Genomic DNA, 18,203 nt, shown 5'->3' on the forward strand with positions numbered 1-18,203 from the left:
AAGAGAGAGTTTGCATTTGTGCTTCTATTTGGATTTGAGTTTAGGCTTGTGTTGCCAAACGTTAAAGGAATGTTCGGCAGAGATAGACCCACAACCTCTGCAATCGCCATAAGTAACGAATCACGCCAGAAACGCCACCATTGGCCACCGGTTGTTCTCATCCCCCATTGTTGGTTTAGTGGGGTGATTTTCGATTTGGGTTTGAAAGGTGGGACTTGAGTATGGTCATTTGTGGATATGTGGGTTTTTTTTTTTTTTTTTTGGATTTTGTCTGGAAATTGGTCTTATATGGTGTTTTTGTTGGAGTATGAATGATATTATAGATATGTTTGTATGCTTAGTAATCAGAGATTTTTAGGGGTTTTAGGTCTTATATGGCTTAGTGTTTGTTTGAAACAGCTTGTATAGTGTCTGTTTGGTAAATATTATTTTTGCTAACTTATTTTACTATTCAGCTTATTTTTTATACTATTTATTGGTCCTATTATATTTGGTACTATTTATGAGTTTCACTATACTATTTCAACTAATTTCAGCAAAATTTTTTCAGTTTCAGCAGATAGATGTTAACAAATAATGGTCCCTAATAGTGTTTAGGGGCCAAGATAGTCACTTTTGAAAAGTTTATGACTTAGGGTCCGTTTGGATATCGCTTATTGCTAAAAACTGAAAACTTATTACTAAAAACACTGTAACAAAATAATTTTAAAACTATAAATAGTGCCCGTGGAACCCAGTTATAAAGTTAAATTTGCGTTTCTCCGTACTTGCGAGTTCCGTAAATAGTGCATAGGAACCAGGAAAAAACACAAATGCCTGCCATGTTTGCTATCCAAACTCACACTTAGCCTCTGTTTGGGAAACACGCAAAGCCGTGTTTGCTATCCAAACTCACACTTAGCCTCCGTTTGGGAGGCGCGTTTTGCACGTTTCTCAGCGAAAGAGTTTTTTTGTGGGTCTCATGCACTGTTTACAAGATCTACAAGTACCTTTATTCAGGAACTTTTTTTAAAAACTGAGTTCTACGATACTATTTACATATTTAAAAATTATTTTATTATACTGTTTTCAGTTTTCAACAATAAACCGTAAACGGAGCCTTAGTTGATATTACCAAACCTCGCGTTACTCGACTTTACCAAATAAATTATTTAAAAAAAAAACTTCAACCTGATTACAAAACGCGGCGTAGGTGATTGGTTCACCATCTTTGGTCAAACTTGTCTTACAGCCTCACACTCTTCCTGTCTAACCAACGCTTCGCCATCGCCGAGGTATCATCAACTCACTCCCCAAATTGGTTTCATTTTCCAATTCATAATTACTTTGTCTTTTTGTTACTACAATCTTTTTTGTAAAGACTTTTCTTGGTGCTGGGCAAAACAAAATCAAATAGAAAGAAAAACCCATGAAAATCTGAATTTTGTGTGTCAATTTATAGGATAATGCATATGGGTTTTCCTAAAATTTTATCAAAAAATGGTTTTTTTATTTATTTAAATCCCACCATTGATCTCAGCCCTCTTTTTCAAATTCCTGGAGGGTTAGAGTTTGCTAGATAAGCACTAAAATTTTATATCTGTATCTATATTTGTAATGGTTGGTAAAGACCCTTGAAAGGCATTTGGTTAATTTAGCTTAAATTTGACAAACAACCCACAAAAAGTCTAGAAAGCACGGACAATTCAATTAGGATGCCGTATCCATGTGGTACCCGTGTCGTGCTGGCCAGTTCATGCTATAATTTTTCAGAAATTGATCGTGCCCGTATTCGTACCCGTGTCAGTGTGCATGCTTCCTAGAAAAAATGATAGCATTGGAAACACCCACCAGCTACATTGCTAATCCATAGTACTGTATCTTAGCAAAATTGGGTTTTTTATTTATTGCATTTTAGTTTGCCCCAAATGGGTTTCTTTTTCTCTTCATTTCCTTTTGGTTCTTGGTGATCTTCAAGGTTTTTCTATATCTGTGCCTGATATATATCTCTTTGTCATTCAATTTTATATTGTTGTTCTATTCTATTAGCTGATTGGAATTCAATAAGATTTCTTTCATCTTCTCTTGGTAGCTTTTTCTGGTTTTATAGGTAGTGGACATATTTGAATAATGCCCCATATGTTTTATTCATTCTAGATTGAACTAACTGAGATGGATTCAGACAAAAGAGGATTATATGTGTAGCCCATTGAGATACATTTAGGTTCTGTAGTTATTACGCTTTCAAATGTAGGTTTCTAATTCAATTCAATTTAATGAGTCAGTTATCAAATTCATGCAATATTTCTTTATTTGTGTTAAGAGTGATTCTTGTATGTGTACTATATGCAGTTATTTCTCAATGGTTTCTGCTATAATCTTTGGAGATGGTGGATTATTTTCCTTGCTCTTCTTAGTGACTGCTTGATTAGTATCGTCATATCATACATTTTTCTTGTTTTCTTTCATTTTTTTTTCCAAAATCTAGAACCTTTTAAATATTTTTTCAAAGCTTGAGCAAATTGCATTGTAGTCTTTTATATTCATCTAGTGCAGTTTGATGGTTTTACTGATGCTATTGTAGTACCTGGCTTTTCATGTATTTGTGTTTTTAATGGTTTTAACTATAAAAAAAAAGGAATGAAAAAATAATATGAAAATAGAATAGAGTTTATAATAGAGAGTTGGATGTGGAGTGTTTTGAAAAGTGGCTAGCTATGATACGAAAGTAGTTTCTTATATTAATATTTGCCTAAAACTTTCCCTAGACCAATGCTAGTGCTCTTACAGTTGTAAAGGAGGGAATTAATTTTACTTCTTCATTGCATTTTTTTTTTTAATTGGTTGGTAAGCGTTGTGATCAACTGTTCATGAGAAGAACCTAAATTCAAATCCCCCTCCCTAGTTGTTGTATGGAAAAAGAAAGAAAATTACAAACACATTCAGTGAACTTGAACCCATGAGATCACCCTCCGCTGATTATTTGTGATTATGTGAAATATTGCTGGATAGTTAGAATATCTCACTTGATATATGATATATCTAGTGTCCTCCATTCCCCTTGAATGAGAAATGCACCTCCTCCCTTTCCTTTTATGTAAATGAAGATGGAATCTGCCCCACCACTCACGTTCTTTCCTTGTAACTTTGTCTCAGCATATCCCTAAAAGTGGTGTTTAATTATAAGAGAAAGAGACAATAGGTTCCTTGACAAAAGATGGCAGCTTCTGCAAAAACCCTCACCATTGACAATCATACTTTAGATGGTGACTGGACGGTTGTTTTACCCCGTCGTGGCAAACAGAGAAGACATTCATTCAGAATGAGATCTCCAGAACAACTACAACAACAACAACAACAACAACAACAACAACAACCATGGGCCCCAATCGATCTTGAAACTGACGCTGTCAGGAAATTAAAATTAATGCAGAAGATGCAGATCTGCATGAAGAAAATGGAGAACTCTCCGTTCTATCATACTTTACTGGATCAAATCCAAACCCCAGAAATCTTTTGTTGCTTTCATAGGGTCTTAGGCTCTGAGATGAAAATGCAAATGGTGATTTATGGTATAGGTAGCATTGAATCATATGAACCCCCTCGATTGCAGCTTAGCCTTGCAATCTTGCTGAAGAGGAAGTTCAGTTGGATTGGAGATATCGAGGTTTTTGATCCTGTTCTTTCTACAACTGAATGTCAGGTACTGGAAGCCCTAGGTTGCTCTGTTCTATCAATAAATGAGCAAGGGCAGCGATGTGCTCAAAAGCCAACAATGTTCTTTATGCCACACTGTGAGTCAATGTTGTATGACAATCTATTACGAGCAAATTGGAGAGTGGAACTGTTGAATCATGTAGTCTTGTTTGGGAATAGCTTTGATGCATATGAAAAGAATGTCTCATACTCTAAGAACTCAGCTATGGTTGATTCAACAAGGCATATCTTGGCTATTCGACAATTTACAAAGGAGTTCGGAATCCAGACAGTTTCAGATGATTATTTTGGTGCTTTCCATACTTCAAGTTGGCATTTTTTCAGCCCTGTTCTTGAGACAGAGCTACAGTACATTGATTAAAAAATCAAATTGGTTTCAGTAATTGGATGATGTCTGAAAGCATATTTTTTCTTTCCAACTTTTGTTGGAAATGATTCTTGAGAACTATTATTATAAATCCAAATGCATGCAGAATGAGTTTTTTTGTTTTTAGTTGGTTGGATTAAGGACCTAAACAAGCCAATGTCAAGTCTGCATATCAGAAATCGCCTGATATTAGAACTTTTGATTACCAATATATGTAACATCATCGATCTCTTCTTTCTTCAGATGGAAAGTGTTTTTTTTTTTTTTTTATATATATATCCCATTCTGCCAATATATTATATATTTGATATTATTCCTAACCTCCTATGGATGTTAGACAATGTTAGACTGAAAATCCAGATGTGGGTACTTTATATTGGTGAGGATGACAGACTTGCTCTTGTGTGGTGGGTTTGGGGGTGTGAATGGATGTGTGTCTCGGTAGGTATGTGTGTTTTAGTTGTGTCTATTAGGAAGTAGTACCAGTTTCTGGCTTACCTTGAAGGAGTTCTTTATTGATTGTTACCTGTGGAGGATTTTGCCTTTTCATTTGGAAGTATGTTTGGTTTTACTGGCTGATTCCTCAAACTAGTCTTGATATGAAAAGTTATGAACTCCTATAATATCTGTCAAAACTAGGTACCAAATTTGTGATTCCTTCTCGGAATGTAAAATTGGTTGTTCCAACACTACAGTTGGCTGAAGTTTATTGCTATTCCTCTGAAAGTGGAATTTAACAGATTCCAATGATCCAATCTGTAGGCATATAACCTTGTTCTCTTCCTCTCGAAAATCCTGACAAAGCATTAAAATCAATTCAGGAGATATATTGGAGAGCTCCCTGAATCTAGAGAACTTGCATTGATTTCAGGACTTTGCACTGATCTAAATCAAGCATGGTCAGGGTGATATAGGCGTGCAGAATAAGTTGCCTTTTTTTTCCCCAGCAATTAGTTGAGGAAGCTCTTTGTTTTTAATGTCTTTATCCATGATCAACCAATGTTGATAAAGGGGCTCAAGAGCCAAAAATGTATTATGCAGCGTTATGAGGAAGCATCACTCATGAAACTGGGATGTTTCAAGATTCACATACGAATTCAGAATGATTATTTGGTGCTTCTCACGATTCAGGTTGGCACTTCCTTTGGTTCCCTACTGCCCTTTACTTGAGAATACTTCTAGATCCATTAAAGTCTGGATCTTGTCAAGTGGGTGTTCACATCTATATAGCATCCAAATGCAGCCTCCTCAATTCAACATATTCTTCTTTCTCATGGATCTTCCCTTTGATCCCATTATAACCTTCGTGAAAATATTGATCAACTATGTTGTTGATAGTGGATGTTTTTGGCTGATTGATATTGAGTATCATTTTTTATGTAATCAATTATTATTGAAGATTTGACATTGGGTTGTAGGTAAGTAGGATTAATTATTAATATGCCTTACTTGGGATGCTACTCTTCTTCCTTCTTTTTCTTTGTATGTGTTTTATTATGGTTGGTCCAGCTTGGTGTCTTGCAAATGGGAACTTCAAAATAATTTCAGTATTATCATATGGTTTCTCTGAGCACATTTAACTTTTTTTATGCAAGGATATTGTTCTCAAAATTGTAATTAGAGTGTCATACTTCATAGAATGGAATCTGTAGTGGCTGTTGCATACTTCATATGGTACCAAGGGAATTATTACATTCATGGAGGTTGGATTGATAATCCAAAATTCCTTTCAGATTGTGCACAGAAACTGTTGCAGTAGTATCAGCAGCACTAGAGTACTCCTTTGCCACATCAGTACTCTGATCATGAGCCTAATAATGTAGTACTGATTGAGGCCCTCACCAATGGATTTCCTCAAGGCCAATTAGGAAGTTTGTCCATAACAATGCTGTATGCTGTAATTGGGATCTTCATACATGATCACCTTGGATGAGTTACTGCAGCGCTCGACCAGAAAGGAAATGTCATGTCTAATTCCCAAGAGACCAAGACCTGTGCAGTAGTTTTAGGCTTATAGCTATTCAACAAGCCTGGGGACCCAACATTTTTCAAGACTGGCATAATCTCTTGTAATTGGCGCATAATAAAAATGATGTTGATAGTGGACCTAAGTGAAAGTAATATTGTTCCAATAACAACAAATCATGTTAACAATTGTAAAAAATATTGTAGCCGTAGCATTATTGTTAGCTTTGATGTTTGTTAGAGACGTCGGAATTCAAGATATTGTGTTGGAAGGCAACATTATCCAACTCTGTATCAAAATCAGCTATGCTTCTCAAGTGTGAACATGTTATTCAGGAAACCAGGCATCCACTCAGAACATTTCAACAATGGCAGATCAGTTGTATTCATAGGCGTTGAGGTGTTGTATAGCTTGTGACTTAGCAAAATATGCTAGGAATGTGGCTGATGCAAGAGTTTGGCTTGAGGAATCTCGTACTTTTCTGTTGGAGGCAGTGACCAAAGATGTGAATGTAATACACCCTTTCATAATAATATACTCTGCCATTTCCAATAAAAAATTGTAAGTAGAGTGTCAACTTTTATTAAGAAAATAACTACTTCCTTTTTTTTTCTTTCAGTATTTCATTTTTATATCAATGACAAAGGTTATGTCCTTTTTCTGTATGATAAAGACGCAAGGTAGTTACACAATGTGCACCATTGGACACAACACGTATCATATGAAACTAGTATTTAATTGGAATTGTAAATTCATGAGCCAAATTGAGTTTTAGAATAAATTAAGGTGTTTAAGCTTGGTGAGAGAGAGAGAGAGAGAGAGAGAGAGAGATTGGTTCGTTTATTTTGGTTTGGAGCTTCAGTCAACTCCTTTTTTTTTTTTTAATAGAAAAGTGCTTGAGTCAACTTAATCTTAAGATTATGCTCAACTGTTATATTCAAACTTAATTTGCTTCTCCCAAAAAAAAAAAAAAAAAAACAAAGACTTAATTTGTAAATTTTTGGAAGGAACTCTAGTTTATTACAAACTCTACAAGGTTGGTTAAGAATATTGATTTAATAAAATTTTAACATTAGAAATTAAAAAAAAAAAAAACCTTTCTGTCTTGCTGCCTGGTAGCCATTCAAATTCTATATTGAAAATTTACGAATTTATTTATTTATCTACTATCCAAGACTACTAATTTTAGTAAAACAAATATTAAAACTGTATCCTTTATAAAAATAGTAAATATATATATATATATATTTTTATGTTTATGGACCTATTGAGCTGAGTTTGGCTTTATACAAACTTGATTCATTGACTAATATAGAGCTTCAAAACTTGGTTCAGTTAGGAACAAACCTGATTGTGGCTACTTAGGGCCTGTTTGGCAGAAGAGCTTGAATTGAGTTGTTTGTAGTTTTTTGAAATACATGTTGGTGAAAAAATGTGTGAAAATGTGTGTAAGGTTGTTTAAAATTTGGTAGAATGGATTTGAACCACTCTACCAAATAGGCCCTTAAGCTCTGTTTAGTCGGGATGATAAAAAAAAAATTTGTATTTTTCACTAAATATATTTGGTAGAGAGGATGAAAATCTAATAACTATTATGTCCCTACTATTAAAAATAGAAAAAAAATGGTGGTAATTTTGTATTTTTTTTTTAATATCATTTTTATTTCTCTTTTATTTCTAATTTGGAGGGAATAAATTGGTGGGCTTGGGTGGAAAATTTCATCCACCCCAATTTCTTTTTTTTTTTTTCATTTTTCACTCTAACCAAACAATAAAAAATCACATTTTTTTCTCACTTTTCCTTCCCTATTTTCCATCACTTTCCTTTTACCCGGCCCCCAACTAAACATAGCATTAAGTTGTTCACATTTAACTATTCCCTTGGGCACTTAACAAATTACAATCACCTTGATTTGTTATACAACTCTGTTTGTAGCAAGTCAATTCCATTCAAACTAGAGCGGGCAGGTGGCGAGAAATAATGAATTAGTTGGTTTTTTATTTTTAAGATCCTATTAACGAATGCCTTTGTAACCTTTGGCATCAGTTAATAAAAGTATGTTTTTTCAATGATGGTTTTAGAGTTTTTAGGAGTTGAAGGATATAATAAGAGGGTGTTTGGTAGCTAAATTTTTACACATTTTAAATAATTTTACACGTATTTTAATACACTTTTTTACCCACAATTTACAAGTCCTACAATTTTTAGGGTATCGAGGTGGAACAGCATAAGTACTACATTGTCCGAACACAGAATCGTGATCAAATCTCATCCCCAAAACCAATAGGATAAAGGCACAAGGGTCAAACACAAGAATATCCAAAAACACAAACAAAATCATGCATGCACGTTTGTTTGTGGTGACATTGGGACGTGGAGATAAAAAGAGAAAAACAAACTTGCCGCACATTGGGCTCACTTGACTAGGGCTCATTCGTACCTTGGGAAAAAAACTTTTAGGGTTTTAAGCAAAACAAAGTAGGGGATTTAAGCAAAACTCCAATTCTTCGAAGAATTAATATATATGAAAACCCATTGGTCTTCTTCTCTCGTTGTTCTTCTTGCTTTCTAAACAATAACAATTTTTTCTTGTTATCATTCTGCTTTTTGAAAGTTGATTTCAATACTAGTAATATGAACTACTACAAATTTAAATTCTTAACACAAACTGACCAAGAATTCAATCCCAAAAGACTGAAAGAGAGTGAAGATTGATGCAAAACATGTAGGTGTGTGTAATAGGAAGCTCGAGAACTAGAAATTTTATCACGTGTTTTTTAATCAACTAACAAGTTATCCTTAAAAGTTAAGACCATTTACTATGATATTATAATTTTATTCCAAAAGTTTGAGTTATTATGAAATTATGAATTTAATCATATATTTAACCATTATTCTAAGAGAAATGTTTGTAATTACATAGAAAGGTGTTTGACCCATGTCTCTCTGCAAAATGCCGGTTATCAAAGCATTAGGCTGTGGCATTTTGTATGCAAATGAGGATGCTTAATTGGAGACAGGCTTTGATAAGTAACCCACAATGTTCTTCATGCCACACTGCACAATACTTTTGTATGAACTTTGAACATCTTTTGTGTAAATTGGTGTGTAGAATGTGGATCGAGTTGTTGAATAACATTGTCCTGCTTGGAAATATAGCTTTGAAAGTTTCACCTGTTGGTTCAATCAAGCTTACTAATTTGGTGGGGCATGAATTTTTGGGAATGATACTATATTCTATTGACTTAAGGGTTAAGGTCTTGCAAGAGGACATTAGAAGAGTCAAATTCAGTTGTCAAGCTGTGCCTAACTTGCACTTACCAAAGTTTGTAATCTTGTTAAGAACACAGTCATATTTCGAAAAGAATACTTTAAAATTTTCTACATATGTATGTGTTTAAAATAGGCTAGCTACATTGACTTATTTGCTGATATATGCTAAAATGGTATAGAAATATGTTAGGTGCTAAAAAATTAGTTGGCCTTATGGCTTTTGTGGGTGCTGTAGTTTATTATTCATTTCTTAAAGCTTAAGACAAATCTTACGTTGGTCAAAATTGGGAGATTAGGACTTCGCTACTATATCAAATCTGATTGGACCCTTTACTCTTTTACAACACATAAAAAGTAGCAACAATTAAGGTCCAAAAAAGTTACTTTAGAAGAAGACAAACACCAATAACCTTCACCAAGGAAATTCAATTAGATAATTTAATTAATTTGTTAAGTATAAAGAAATGAATTTGATCAGTCACTTTTCTTTCATTCAAAGTATTCTGTCAATTTTTTATTTTATTTTTTATGCATACATTCCCTGCAAGAGTTTTCTCCTTCATATTCTCTAATTATGTACACCTGCATGAAAGAACTTTATCATGTTCATATATTTTATATATGAGTTATCAAATGTGAAGATGGAATACAAATGGCAGGCCCCTATATTAATAAAATATAATTTCTCTTAGAATCTGATCATTACACAACATCACTTTACTAAAAACTCAGAAAGGTACAATGGAAAAGCAAGTGATGGTTATTATTTAGGGAATTTAATACTCAACAATTAATTAAATGCATTATAAAATTATTGCACTGTAATCTTAGGTCATAGACATAGTAACTTACTAAAATACTATGAGACAAACTATTTCCTTTACATGTTCCTGCAATAGTAAAAGCATATAGAATTTCGTGTTTGTTTGTCATTAGTTTTTTTTTTCTTGAGCTTTTTATTATAGTATTTGTTTCTGACTTTATGTGTAGCTTTTTAAAGCTTCTTCTTTTCAATTTACAATTCTATTTTAATTAATTTTCAATAAATAATCAATAAGTAAAAAGCTATATTCAAATAATGATTTCCTATCGAAATAACATGCATATTTCACTTCTCAAACATAGTAAACAATTTGGGTTCATTTGCTTATACAAATGAAAATTGGTTTATGAAAAATGGAATGTACAACACATATAGACAATACTGTGTATTTCTAGTTCCCTCTCATACATATTTGGACCACAAATCAGAATACATAGTTCAGTACAAACACAGGTGGCAAAAAATAATGTTTTCTTCTTCCAAAGCCATTTTCTTTGAATTTTTACAAGTCCCCATTGTTGTTAGGCAAAATGCCAAACACAAGATAAGATATTATGATCTACTCCCAATTATTTAATTTGTCAAACATGACTTTACGAGAAAATTTTACTTTTTATGGGATTAGGATTCTCTAATTTCACCACAAAGTTATTAAAATTTTATTCATTTATTTTGAAACTAGTAGATTGGATTTACCACGTCATCAATAATTTAAACAAATATCAATATGGTGATAATAAATATTTTTTAAAATATTACTGATGTAGAAAATTTTAATCTATTTATTTCAAAATGAATTAATAGGAATTTAATAATGGAGATTACTCTAGAGTCTAGAATATCTTGTATCCCTTTAGATAATTTAGAGCCGACTTATTAGTTAGTATAATGGAACCAATAAGTGCATGAAATCAAAATGGCCATTATGATGGTAAGACCTGACCTGTTAAGGTTTAATTTGTCTGTATTTATAAGCTCATTAAGTGTCAACTGACTCAACTGTCAAGCAAGTAATCGAGTAATGAAACGAACAAATATGGGAGGCATGACATAATTAGTTGGTTGAACTTGACTGGTAGAGTTTTAGACTTTAATTAGTATGTGCTTATTTAAGAAAATAATTCAATGCATGAGTAATAGTCTCTCATCTTCTCACATTTCTTTTTCTCAAAAAAAAAAAAAAAAAAATCTTCTCACATTTCTTAAGAGAGTGTCTTATCACTTATGTGCAGTATAAATTGTTTTATTTTCTTTTAAAAATTATCATGACTTTTAAGAATATTTATGACGTGATTTTGTATTAGAATTTCATTCTCTTTTTATGTGTGTTTATTTCTTTAAAAAAAAAAACATTCTCTTATCTATTACATGAATTATAAAACTTACCATAAATTTTACTCATTAGATTCACTTGAAAGAGAAATCTGCCACATAGGAGAGAGAAATTAAGAACAATAATGAAATTATAAAAAAGAAGAAGACGAAGAAGATTAGGGTTGGTTTTAAGGGACTTTTTCTTTTTTCTTTTTCACAATTTTTTTTTTCACAATTGTTGATTGTATATTCACTATATTGTGATCGGTGTGTATCATTCAAATTGTGTTAGTGGTAGGTTAATGCGAAAGCAATGTTGCACAAATTGCAATTTGCCACTTTTGTAAACTGTGAGAAAAGTTATGAAAATAAAAACATATATTAAGCAAAATGAAATGTATTAATATTTATAATTAGATTTGAACCATTGAAGAGGATAATCTCTAAGTATTTTTTTTTAAAGGACTCTTGTATATATAATTCAGAGATTTTCCTCCAAAAATAAAAAAATTTAGAGATAAGGATTGATAATTTGATATCATGCACTTCCTATATTCAAACATGCCAAATATAAATAAATTTATTTAATATGATGATATTTTTAGAAATTTATTTGAACATGGTTTTAAAAACAATTGTACACTTAAATAGAATACCATATAAGCAAGAATTTAAATTGAACATGCGTGGTTTTAAAAAACATTGTACAGTTAAATAGAATACCATATAAGCAAGGGCTTTTTTTTTTTGTGGAAAAGAAGCAAGGATTAAGTTGAACATGGTTTTAAAAACATTGTACAGTTAAATAGAATACCATATAAATAAGCAAGGATTATGTTGAATATTGTGAGAATTGAGAAATGATGTTAAATAATATTTATTTAAACATTTTTTTATGAGATATTTATTTAAACATTGATGATATACACTCCATTATGTTAAATATTGAACTACTATTCATTTATCAATAAATGATCAAGATTATAATAATTTTATGGCATAATTATCTTAATAATTCTAGATATTTTAACCTGTGGAAATTCATCCATAAAAAATCCATGGAAATATATACCACAGAAAAGGGTTAATACATGAATTTTGTACAAAAAACAAGATAATAGAAAAAAGATTGGCAAGTTTAGTATAGGTGAGAAAAAACAATAATTATCTTATTGGCTCTAAAAAATTGTGATAATTGTATTAAATAATTTATAATGCAATGAATTGGTAGAATTAAGTATCATAAAATGAAAAGAAATTATGCAAAGAAAATAAAACATGGACTTTTTATTTTTATTTTATCCCAAAAACAAATCACATGCCGAAAAAGAATATAATAAAAAAAACCCAAATAGTAGGCCCAAGCCCACTAGATAAAAATATTAAAATGTACTAGATTTCATTCCTGTCATGTGTCATCCCATACCAGACGTAGGTAGCTACACTACAAGCCACCCCCAATTAAACAAACCAAAAAGTCTAACCGCGTCTTTAATTCAAAAGCATAGAAAAATGTCAAATACATAAATGTTAAACCAGTCCGACATCAACATTAGCAATAACCCTATCTTTTTTATTTTTTTTCAATTGTCAAACCTAATAGTCTGTTGCCATATCTATTAAATTAAACTTGACCCGAATAAGTTAAGGGATACTCTAAGCACATTAGTTAGCACACTGGCACCTTAGTTGTTTAGATGATATTTTTAGAAATTTTTTATAAGAATAAAAAAAATTTTGACCTTTTGAATTACTTTTTATATATCTAGTAAAAATGGTATTAATTTTTTTCCCCCCTAAAATTGTCAATTATTAAATGCTCTAAGTTACCTAATAAACAGAGTTTTTTTTTTTTTTTTTTTGAAAACAAGACATTGTTTTCTTTGATTCTCTCTCTCTCTGTGGGTCCTATACTATATATAAGTAAAACCCAACAATAACATCATCAGCACCAACAATAAAAACTCACCCAAAGCTTAAAAAATTAAAATTAAATTAAAAAAAAAAATCCTTTCTTTATATCTACGTCTCCTATTCTCAAAAAGCAATCTTTGAGGCATCCAGCTCCACCTTCTCTCTCTCACAATCCCAAAACTCTTTTTTTGAAAAAACAAAAACACCCACAACAACATCATCATCATCACCACCACCCCAAAGCATCAAAAACACATTAATTAAACAAACAAACAAACAAAGAACCCAAAAAACAAAAACAAAAAAATACAGCTGATATCTCCTCACCGCCACCACCGCCACCAACGGCTTGGATCGTTTCCGATTATCATTTCCAATCTTTTGAACGGTCAAGATCGTTTATTTTCTCCGATGGCAGAGTTTGAAAATAGCGTTGAATTCTCGGGCAAATCGAAGCCATCAACAACTGGTTCTTTCTTCTTCAACCGCTCTCTCACTTTAAACCCATCCATCACCACCACCGCCGCCGACGATTTTTCTCCGAAATCCCACCTCCAAACCGGTCTAGACCGGTCCGGTTCGGGCTCGTTCACGAAGTTCTACTCCTCCTTCGAATCGGTCCGGTCCGCCAGCAATTCCTTCAAGGGAAAAGTGAAGAAGCTCTGCAGCTTCTTCGAAACCCCGAAAAGCATCGAAGAGTCGCAAACCCATTTGCCTTCTAAGCTCAAACCGGGCCAAAAACAACCCGACCCGGAGTTTCGGATTTCTTCGCTCTCGCCCGATATTTCGGGTCCGATTCGTTTGCCCGGCACCGCGGACAGAATCGTCGTGTATTTCACTAGCTTGCGCGGGATTCGGCGGACCTACGAGGATTGCTACTCGGTGAGGATGATATTTCGTGGGTTTCGGGTTTGGGTCGACGAGCGAGACGTGTCGCTCGACTCGGCGTACAGGAAAGAATTGCAGAGCGTGTTATCGGGCGAGACCAACAACAACAAGAACAGCAAGAACCTGATGACTCTGCCGCAAGTTTTCATCAGAGGGAAGCATATCGGAGGGGCCGAGACGATCAAGCACCTGTTCGAAACCGGCGAGCTGGCGAAACTGCTCGAAGGTTTTCCGGTTCAGAAACTCGGGTTCAGCTTCGGCTGCGACAGCTGCGGCGATGTCCGGTTCGCTCCGTGCACGAACTGCAATGGGAGTAGGAAGGTGTTTGATGAAGAAGAAGACAGAGTCCAGAGATGCTTGGAGTGCAATGAAAATGGTTTGATTCGGTGCCCGGATTGTAGTTCTTGAAAAAAATTGGATTTGGAATTGCATTGTTGTTGATAAATAAATTTGAAGAAGAAGAAAAAAAGCAAAAAAAAATTGGAACTGTGATTTGATAGTTTGGTGTTTGGAAAATTGGGTGGTAGTTTGTAGAGTTTTTGAGTTCAAAAATCTATTTTGGATTCAAAAGTTTGGTCATATCATCAGTTTTTTGGGGGGGACTGGTGTTCAATGACTCTCTGAACAGCAATGCATTTTGAGTGTAATGGTGTAACCTTCATGTCAAAGTGCAAAAAGAAAAATAGGGGTTTTGGGTGTTTTTGTTTTTTTTTTTCTTGAGTGAGTGCAATTCATATAGGGGAGCTAGGGTGTTCTCCTATATGGGATGTAAATATAATTTAGATATTGTTATTATTATTGTTTACCAAAAGGGTTTGCAAATGTTGTTGTATGTTGTAATTTGTAACGAGGCTGGGTTTATTTTTATGCCCTGTGACTTGTGTTCTTGAATACTATATGGTTTGTGGTAGTAATTTAGTATATTTATAATTTGAATTTGCTTTTGTTGATGTTGAATATGTAGTTTTGGTTGGATTTTTATCACTTTTTTTTTGTTTGTATGAATTGATGCAGGCTTGTGAATGGTTCACAGGGTTGTATTTGCAATGAGAATGAGTTTGTTTTATGTCTGGTTACTTCGGACTGGCAGTTCGGTAAGTGTATATTTAGATGTGCTACTGTTGAGGTTGAATATTGGAATGATATTCATATATATGATGTAAAGATGACTTTTTGGTTGGAATTTCAGCACTTTTTTTTTTTTTTTTGGGGTCAGAATTCATGATGTCTTGTGAATGGTATATGATATCCCTCTATCGACTTATGAGATGAAGCATAGAAGCTTGTTTTAGGGTTTCAATTCCGTGATTAGTAGCATTATGAAATGAAGTGTAAGTTGTCAACAGATTTTTTTGATTGGGAATGTGTCTGTTTAATGCTATATTAACACTAGTGCATGCATTTAGATGTGCTTTTGTTGGTTCTGAATAACTGCACTATTTCTTTTTAAATGATTTGGGTATTAATTTGGGGCTGGATTAATATATATATATATATATATATATTTTAACCACAGTCTCTTGTGAAATGTTCACCTGCAGGGCATTATTTTCATTGTCCCTTAGCAGTACATGTTATCAGAATGAAAAAAAAAAAAAAAAAAAAAAAGGAAGAAGAAGAATGGATAGAACTGATGCTTCTGATTCTCTTTCTTTTCCTTTTAAATCATTTTCTGCTTTTTACTGAGATTATTTTGTTTCTGTAGATAGTTACTGAATACTGCAGGACCATCCCGGTAACTGTGTGGATCAGACTAGGTCTTCAATTCAAATTCTTCTTGGATTGATGAATTTTAATATATTGTGCATTGCGGTAATGATATGTTCATCTCCCAGAAAGCTATGATTGACAGTATTATATGTTATCAAAGACTACATATGTGAGTATTTGTCAAGGACTTCACTATTGTTTGTCCATCTTAATTGCAGTGCAAATTTGTTGTACTGCATTTGTTATTGATATATTGTGTGCCTCAGATGAAAATTGACAATCGATGAAAGTGAGCTGATAATGCATTAGTAAATTCTTTCCGTATCCTTCAATTCCCTTTTGGTAAATATTGTACATTGTTTAGTACAGGGTTTCTGACCCGTGGTTTTTACATTGGATACAGAATCACAGCTGAATTTTGATCAAATTCGTCTTTGTTTCACATTCTAGTTTACTCTGGTTCTGTTTTCAAGTAATATTCTACTCCTTTCAATTCTCAAATGGTTCATTATCTTTGTTTTTAATTATTAAAGGCAGTCAGTCATCTTTTCTTAGTTATAAAAGTACTGAACTTTGAACCCATTTATGATTTGGATGCTTTCACCACCATTTCATGATGGCTAGGGCCTCTTCATCATTGTTTTACTACCATTATCTTCTACTACCAAATCTTTTGGCAGTTTTCATACAACATTCTTTGTCCACTTTCTTTATCTCCTCCAATGTCCTGAATTTTCTGAACTCACTCTTATATCTCCCTATTTCTTTAACTCTCTCTACCCTTCTTACTTTTCAACCTTTTCCCCTTCTTTTGAGTAATGTTAAGAATATATAAATTTTCACATTCTTTTTAATAATTATTGAGATGTTGAGAAGGTAAGTTATAATTCTAGTGAAAATTTTTTAGGTACTTTCAGAATATAGACCCTATCGTAAATTTAATGAATAAATATTATCATGTATGTGAAAGGAGGAAACACTATTCTCCGTGTTTCGGGAGTACCTAAGAATTACTCAATTATAGTAACATCATGTTTATATAATGCTGCCATTGGCATCATTTTTATTAAAACCAATCATAAAATGCCTTCTTAACAGTTGTGAAAAATATTAAGAAAAAAATTGTATCCTTTGGACTTAGTGTTTTAGGAAAAATCTTGTAGGTGTTGTAATTAAGGTTCCCCAATTGAATTCAACCACTTGGTACCGCTTGGTTGTATTGATCAATAGGGTAAAAACTAGTTACTTTTTCAAGGACAGCACCTAAAGGAACTTCATTGTTTTAATATGGCCTACAGGTAACCAAAGGAGAATTATTGTGCTTCCTTATGCTACTTGTTTTTCTCTACACTTGATGTCATTTTGCTGCAGAAGGAACAACCTGATATTGGTGAAAAACTTGCCCAATTATGTTTGCTGAATTAAATAGTTAGTGCAGTTGGGTCAATCATGTCTAGGTGGCTTTATATGTTGATAGAGATTTATGAGTGTTCTACACATCTTTGTTTGGAAATCTTTAAAGCACTAGTTGGAAGGTAAGAATCACTCATGTTTATATGTCATATTATTCCATGACTCAAATTCAGCTCAGTAGTCAAGAGAAATTGAGAAACAATAATTTGGTCAAGTACCAAATTTAATTGATTTGATCAGTAAAGTATAAACTTAGATTCCTAATGGCTTGTCAATAAAATAAAGTTCTCAACATTGGATGCTTTAACCTTTGTAACACGAATCCTTACAATATGGTCCAGATTCAATACTTGAACAATTCATTATGCTGAATCATTTATAACCATCTCTACTATTTATGTACAAAGAACTCATTACTTCATATGAATTGCCTATCCATAAACAGAACAGAGGGACAAAGGCTTCTCAGAGGCTTGTACTTTGTGTTGACTTATGAACAGTGTGCACTATGAATTTAGAGGCAATCACAGCTTGGCTACCATTTTTTGAGCCATGCATGTTGACATAAATACAAATGCATCCACAAATCAATAAATTCCTCTTTGTATATCAGACGAAACAAGAGTAACAACAGTACATACAATGAACAAGCAAAGCATCTGAAGGGATGGTGTATACACTTACCAGACTGTTGGGTCAAAGGAAAGCACAAGAATTGTATTCTTTTTATAATTATGCTTGCATTCCAAGACTAATTTCTTTTTTTCTTTTTCTGAGAAACCAGACCCAAAGTTTCTATATTATTGAAAAGATAAACAATTAACAAACTACGGGGTCA

The 18,203-nt window shown here is 33.1% G+C and overlaps 2 protein-coding genes across 2 annotated transcripts; both read left to right on the top strand.

The window, feature by feature from the left end:
- The first annotated feature begins 1,158 nt into the window (after nucleotides 1-1,158).
- On the top strand, nucleotides 1,159-4,305 carry LOC142614781 (protein SENSITIVITY TO RED LIGHT REDUCED 1). The gene is made up of 2 exons (XM_075787416.1): nucleotides 1,159-1,274; nucleotides 3,136-4,305. The coding sequence occupies exon 2, from the start codon at nucleotides 3,197-3,199 to the stop codon at nucleotides 4,055-4,057; it is 861 nt and encodes a 286-aa protein (XP_075643531.1). The 5' UTR covers nucleotides 1,159-1,274; nucleotides 3,136-3,196; the 3' UTR covers nucleotides 4,058-4,305.
- A 9,167-nt stretch (nucleotides 4,306-13,472) lies between these two features.
- Nucleotides 13,473-15,156, top strand: LOC142617284 (uncharacterized protein At5g39865). Its single transcript, XM_075790069.1, has one exon. The coding sequence runs from the start codon at nucleotides 13,766-13,768 to the stop codon at nucleotides 14,648-14,650; it is 885 nt and encodes a 294-aa protein (XP_075646184.1). The 5' UTR covers nucleotides 13,473-13,765; the 3' UTR covers nucleotides 14,651-15,156.
- The last annotated feature ends 3,047 nt before the right edge of the window (nucleotides 15,157-18,203 follow it).

The sequence above is a fragment of the Castanea sativa genome, chromosome 11 (assembly GCF_040712315.1).
Source record: "Castanea sativa cultivar Marrone di Chiusa Pesio chromosome 11, ASM4071231v1".
Taxonomy (NCBI): Eukaryota; Viridiplantae; Streptophyta; class Magnoliopsida; order Fagales; family Fagaceae; genus Castanea; species Castanea sativa.

Coding starts and splice junctions, on each gene's coding strand:
- LOC142614781 (XM_075787416.1), top strand. CDS start 3,197: ATGGCAGCTTCTGCAAAAACCCTCACCATTGACAATCATACTTTAGAT.
- LOC142617284 (XM_075790069.1), top strand. CDS start 13,766: ATGGCAGAGTTTGAAAATAGCGTTGAATTCTCGGGCAAATCGAAGCCA.